Source organism: Geospiza fortis, unplaced genomic scaffold (genome assembly GCF_000277835.1).
Source record: "Geospiza fortis unplaced genomic scaffold, GeoFor_1.0 scaffold173, whole genome shotgun sequence".
Taxonomy (NCBI): Eukaryota; Metazoa; Chordata; class Aves; order Passeriformes; family Thraupidae; genus Geospiza; species Geospiza fortis.
This window is the reverse complement of record NW_005054334.1, coordinates 4,682,404-4,688,646: the sequence shown is the minus strand read 5'-3', so window position 1 is coordinate 4,688,646 and position 6,243 is coordinate 4,682,404. Positions and strand designations below refer to the sequence as shown.

Below are 6,243 nucleotides of genomic sequence, written 5' to 3'. Positions count from 1 at the left end.
GTGGCCGGGCGCGGGGTCTGTGCCGCGCCTGCCGGTCCTGCTGGTGACTGCCAGCACGCGGGCCCTGTACCCGGGGCATGTGTCACAACCTTGTGGAACCATTTGTCCCCAGGAGCAGCCCCAGATCCCTGTAAGCAGGGCTGGGGAGTCTGCTTTAGCCAGGTGACAGGAATAAGCATTCCCGGGCCCTTGTGAGAGCACAGGTTGAAGAAGTGCTGTGCCTTTGGCGCTGCTTCGGGCTGGTGTCTTCGGTGCTGGTGCCCGGGCTGGTGAGGAGGCTCCCGGGGCTCCTGCAGACGGCTGTGTTGCTGTGCTGCCCTGCAGCCAGGCTCCTACCGGCCCCTAAGTTGGGTGCAGGCCAGAGCCTGTGCTCCATGGTGCTTGTTGGGGGGTGCCAGGCTGCGGAGGTGCAGGGTGCCAGCCCTGTAAATGACGTTGTGTGTGTCCCCTGCCCTCAGCAGGCGGTTGGAGGGATCCTCTGTAACCTGGTGGGTGTCCCTGGCCCCAGCCTTTCAGAGGTGTGGGGTCAGGAGTCATGGGGCCAGGCGCGTGCCCTCGCTGTCATCGGGGCTGGGCCCCGGCCCCTCGGCTTCAGGCCGTGAGCCTGACTGTAGTCTTGTTCCTGTTGTCCTGGGGATAGGCTGAGCTCTGTGGCTCCCTGGGTGTGGACCAGCCTGTAAGCAGGCTGTGGGTCTGGGAGCCTTTGTGCTCCCTTCCACTGGCAGCCAGCATAGGGCGGCCACCCCGTTAGTGGGGAGTGCTCCGGAATTGGAGAGAAGGAGCCTGCATAGGCCTTGGGGACCAGGGCTACCCTGTAAGTCGGGGCCAGTGCTCTGGGATCCTGGGCACTTTTCAGTCCAGACAGCAGCTTGAGCCCCCTGTAAGCAGGGGTGCAGCCTCTTGGCCCCAGCTTTGCATGCCCAGCTTCATTTGCCCAGAGGGCCTGTCTCCTGGCACCGCATGGGACTTCACCAGACGAGCTCCATAGTAGAATGGGAAGATAAGAGCAGCAGCTTGGAGCTGAAGTTGGAGGATTTCGGGCAGCTGGGGGGTCTGTGGGTGGCTGCTTGAGGGTCTGGCTGTGGGGCTGTCGGGTCACGGTTCCCTTCAGGAGCTGGAGCTTCTCAGGCCCGACTGTATCGTCGTCCATTGGCAGAAGCTGTGGGACAACGAGGTTAAGTGAGCAGGAGCAGGTGCGGCTTCAAAGTGCAGCATTGATTGATCGGTGAGGTAAGAGCAGCAGGGATGTGTGGCAGGTTTTAGAAGATGCCAGCGTTTCTATTGGGACAACTGGTTCTGGCAGCTGAGATTGCTGCTGGGAGACAGCCACTCTTTGCCCTCCCTGATGGGGCACGGGACATGAAGGTAGCACACCTGAATTTCCACTCTGGCTGCTGTCCAGCCTACCCTGATGCCCTCTACCTGGCCTTTCCATCATCTACTGTGTCCAGGAGCCCCCTTCCCTGGCTTTTCAACAGCCTGTAGAGCAAAACCTCCCTGGTGGTGGCCTGGCCTCTGCTGGAGAACCATAGAGAGGGTAAGGTCTTGTTCCAGACACTGAATGTCACATCTGGCCCTTCCTCAGCCTCACCCCAGCCTCTTATTTTGCTCATTTACCCAGCAATGATCTCAGCTGCTTCAGCTTCTACCAAGGCTGCTGCATAGGAAAAGGGCTTGAAGTAGAATGAGATACTAATATCAAATCTTCCAATATTTTTGTAAGGCTGCAGATCTATTCCTATTCCCTGGGAGAGTAAAACAACAGTCTGGGAGGAAAATGAACACCTTCATGTCCTTCTGTAAGCTAATGATATGTCATGCAGGCAATGCCAATCCAGCCTCTTCTAAACAAGCTAAAAAGCAAAATCAGGAGAGTGGAGGGCAGTAAACGTGGCAGGACTGGTCAGCTGCCTCTCCCTTTGCTCAGGCTTATGACTGCCATTGCAATTCATCTTTGAATTTGGCTGGATGTCATCTTTCTGCCCTGCAGCTCTGTAGCTCCTGTGACTAACAGAGCCTGGAAAATGAAGGCAGAGCTCTGGAAACAGTGAATGCAAGCCCCACATGGGCTTTGCCGGGTTGGTGCTCTCAGCCCCCGGTGAATCGAGGGGGAGGTAATGTCTGGGTTGCTGCCCTCTCTCCAGGGGTGGCTTACCCTTCCTCCCCCCGTCCTTTTCCTCCTCCCACGTTTGTGGCTCTGCCTGGTGAGAGCTGCTGGGAAAGCAACACAACGGGGCCCATTCAGTTCTCACTTCTGCAAGGAGAGCAAACAGCAGTGCCGGAGCTCAGCAGCTGCTAGACAGGGCAGGGGACACTTTCCTCTCTTTGACACATCTTGAAGTCCAGGTACTCCAAATTCCAGGTGTGTGAACTCTCCAGGTGTGAGGGAGGGGAGTGATGGCACGATGTCTGGCATGTGGCAGTGCTCCAGGCACAGCATGGGGACTGAGTTTAGGGACATTACACTGGTGGCACTGGGCAGTGGGTGTGCAGGAGAGGGCTGTCCCAGTGTGTGTGTGTGTGCGCTGCAGCAGGACTAGATGGGTTGACAGCAGGAGAGCAGTGTTGGTGTATGGGATCACAGGGGACAATGAGCTACAGTGGGCATGAGGCTGTGCACTACAGTGGCTCCACAAATTTAAGCCTTGCAGACCCCACTGATGCTGTCTCAGAGCTTAGCAGGATGCATTGGTCATATCTGCAGCCTGCTGCCTCCTCTGTGTTTCTCCCAGCCTTGGCCTGTCTCTGATACCTTCACCCCAGGGGCTCACTCCTGCCCAGCCAAAACCAACCTTTCCTTCCTGCAGCTAAACAGTGGAGTTCTATTCCAAACACTGCTATGAATAGCGTAGGAGGGAAGCAGGGAGCTTGCAGGGAGAGAGGCAGATGACCAGGATGGTGGAGACATGGGGCATTTGCCATTTAAAGAAGGGTAGCAGCTCAGAAGCCTGTGTGATCACTTTCTCTGGATGGCTACACCTGCTTCTCTTACAAAAAGAATTGTAGGAGAGATATTGATAGCTTGCACAATCCAAGGCAATCTCAAGTTAGTGATATTTGAAGAAAATGCAGGGGTGGGGTGGGTGTCTGTTTAAAGCCAGCTCCTTGTGAGTGACCTGCTAGCTGTGACCTTCACTTTCATTGCAAGAATTCCTCCTCTTTTTTTCTACTCATCTTCATTTATAACTTGTGAAATCATAGTGTGAGAGCAAGAGAAAGTGAGCCCTGACCCACTAGGTGACAGCAGCAGCCCTCTTGGCACATGGGGTTCCAAGCAGGCAATGCTGTTTGGGGATGCATGTGAGCCTCGCCTCTCCCCTGGCCTTACATCTGTCTCTCCCCAGCCACAGGTGCCCTCCAATATGGGGCCATCCTGGGGGCTCCTCCTGCTTGCAGCAGCCTTGGGGGTGACGGCTGCTGCCCGCTGCCCCGCACCCTGTGTCTGCGATAACCTCCGTGCCCATGTCCTGTGTCTCAATGGGAGCCTGACTGCCATCCCTGACACCATCCCAGAGGTGGGAAGGGGAAGAAAGGTCAAGGGATGGGGAGAGAAGATAGGTATGGCAGCTCTGGGGTAATTCAGTTTTTTATTTGTGTGACTGACAGCTCACCAGAAAATTAGACCTTCGGGGCAACAGTTTCATGGTCATCCCAGCGGGAGCCTTCCTTGCTACGCCCTACCTGACACACTTAGACCTGCAGCATTGCAAGGTGGAGAGGCTGGAGGAAGGGGCTTTCCGGGGTCTGGGGAGGCTTGTCTACCTCAACCTGGCCTCCAATGGCATAGCCCTCCTCTACCAGGAGTCCCTGGATGGGCTCTTCTCCCTCCAGCAGCTCATTCTGGAGGGGAATCGCATTGAGGAGATACAGCCGGGTGCTTTTGGCCATCTGGCATCCCTCACTGTCCTCGACCTGAGAGCAAATGCTTTGGTCTACCTCCCAGACATGATCTTCCAGGGTCTGCAGGTTCTTAGATGGCTCCGGCTGTCTCACAATGCCCTCCACGTGCTGGGCACTGAGGCCTTTGCTGCTCTGCCTGCCCTGCGCAGGCTGAGCCTGGACCACAACGAGCTGCAGGCACTGCCTGGCGAGGCCCTTGCCCAGTTGGATGGGGCTACCCGGCTAGACCTGGGCCACAACCCCATCACCTACGTGGCCGAGGAAGCCCTGGCCATGGCCTCGCTGAGGCACCTCTTCCTGGACCACGCCTCCCTCCAGGATGTGGCACCCGATGCCTTTGCCCGCAGTCCCCAGCTCCGTATTCTGGACCTCCGGGAAAACCAGCTGCAGGGGCTGCCACCCCTGGCTGGGGCAGGGGGGCTGGTAAGGGTCAGCCTGGATGGAAACCCTCTTCTCTGCTCCTGCCTCCTGCGCCCTTTCCACACAGGGCTGGCAAGGGCACGAGTGCAGGCTGAGGGTGCCTGTGCTGCACCCCCTGCCCTCCGTGGCCGGTCCCTCAACTCCCTGAAGTCCCCTGAGATGAGATGCAGTCGCCTCCGGCTACCCCCTAGCCCCACCACACCGCCAGAGCAGCCAAGTTCAGCCAGCAGCAGGCAGTGTCCCCGGGGATGTGTGTGCTCCCCTGATTTCCATCATGGGTCCTGTGAGAATAGGGACCTGCGGGAGATCCCTCGGGACTTCCCTGAGGACACGCGCCTTCTCGACCTGCGCCGAAACCCCTTCAGGACAGTGCCACCGGACGCCTTTTCTGGCCTGAAGGAGCTGGTGTCGCTCCACCTGCAGAGGTGCAGCATCAGGGAGCTGCAGCCCGGGGCACTCCGGGGGCTGGAGAGCCTGGTCTACCTGTACCTCACCAACAACCACCTCTCCACGCTGGCAGCTGCTGCCTTTGAGGGGGCCCCGCAGCTGGCCTACCTCGACCTGGACCACAACGCCTTCACCCGTGTGCCTGCGGGCACCTTCCGGCTCTTGCCCAACCTCATCTCCCTCCATCTGCAGCACAACACCATCGGGGAACTGGTGGAGGGCGACCTGGCTGGAGCCAGCGGGCTCCGCTGGCTCTACCTAGCTGGGAATGCCATCAGGCGCATTGCCCCGGCTGCCCTGGCTCCCACCAAGATGCTGGAAAAGCTGCAGCTGGAGGGAAACCACTTGTCAGAGGTGCCCACAGCAGCCCTGCGGGGCCTGCCTGCCCTGAGTGAGTTGAAGCTGTCCCGAAACCCTATCAAGCACATGGGGGATGGTGTCTTCCTGCCAGTGGCCTCCAGCCTGCAGCACCTCTACCTGGACAACATGGGCCTGGAGCAGGTGAGTGTCTTGTGGGACTCCCACGGGACAATGGCACCACAGGGCATATTACAGGTTACACTGCCCAGGGCTGGTGGCCCCTATAGGGTCATCCAAACAGACATCCTCAAATTCCCAAGCCTTCAGGAGGTATTCCATAGCCTGGCCGGGAAGCCAGATATTTTCAGGCTCATCTGTAGCATTCCCTTGCTTCAACCTTGCTCCTGGCTTCCTTGGGAGAAGCTTACTCCCTCCAGTCCTTAAACACCCAATTTCATTGAGATCCACACTATTCTTTAAATCACCTCCTTCCCCCGGCTCTGGCCAGATTTCTCTTTCTCTTGTTACAGGCTGTCCTGCAGGCCTCTCCACTGCTATTATTCTGAATATTTCCATTCTCTCAAGGAAGTGGTATTAGCAGCACCCTCATAAAAACTGTGTATCTTAACAGCACCCAGGGATCACTCTGAGACCTCCTTTCTAAGAAGACTGAACTAATGAGTTCCAAAATGTGATTGAAACTGCTTGAATTAATTAACAGTTCCCCCCCTATTTAAAGCAGCTCTTTTGTGGGGCCACCAGCTTCAGGACAGGTTGTCAGGCCCCCCAAGATGATCAGAAGTGCAGGGGCAGAGATCTGCTCCCCTGCCTTGATTAGCATGCCCCTGAGTTACCCTTCTTCCATTGCAGATTTCCCCCCATGCCTTCACTGGCCTCGGTCCCAAGATCAGAAGCCTCTACCTGGAGAGCAACAAAATGAGTAACATACCCGACATGAGCAACTTCACGGGGCTGGAGATCCTCAACCTGCAGGATGTGCCTTTCCACTGTGACTGCCATCTCCTTCCGCTGCACACGTGAGTGCCACAAGGGGGGAGCAGCCTCGGGGATCTGCCTGGGGGGCAGCTGCACCTCCTATGGTAAAGGCACAAACTCACAGCCCACTGGCCATTTTTGGTCTTTGCCTGTGGTGGTGAGATGTAGCACACATCTGTG

General features: G+C 57.3%; 1 protein-coding gene across 1 annotated transcript in view; it reads left to right on the top strand.

Annotated features, from left to right (window-relative positions):
• Positions 1–2,168: 2,168 nt before the first annotated feature.
• The window catches only part of CHADL (chondroadherin like), a 5,025-nt gene continuing 950 nt past the window's right edge, over positions 2,169–6,243 (top strand). Inside the window, exons 1-4 of the mRNA XM_005421866.2 lie at positions 2,169–2,362; positions 3,345–3,515; positions 3,607–5,268; positions 5,938–6,104. Coding sequence (XP_005421923.1) covers positions 3,363–3,515; positions 3,607–5,268; positions 5,938–6,104 — 1,982 coding nt within the window. The 5' untranslated portion in view covers positions 2,169–2,362; positions 3,345–3,362. The remainder of the gene's footprint in view (positions 2,363–3,344; positions 3,516–3,606; positions 5,269–5,937; positions 6,105–6,243) is intronic.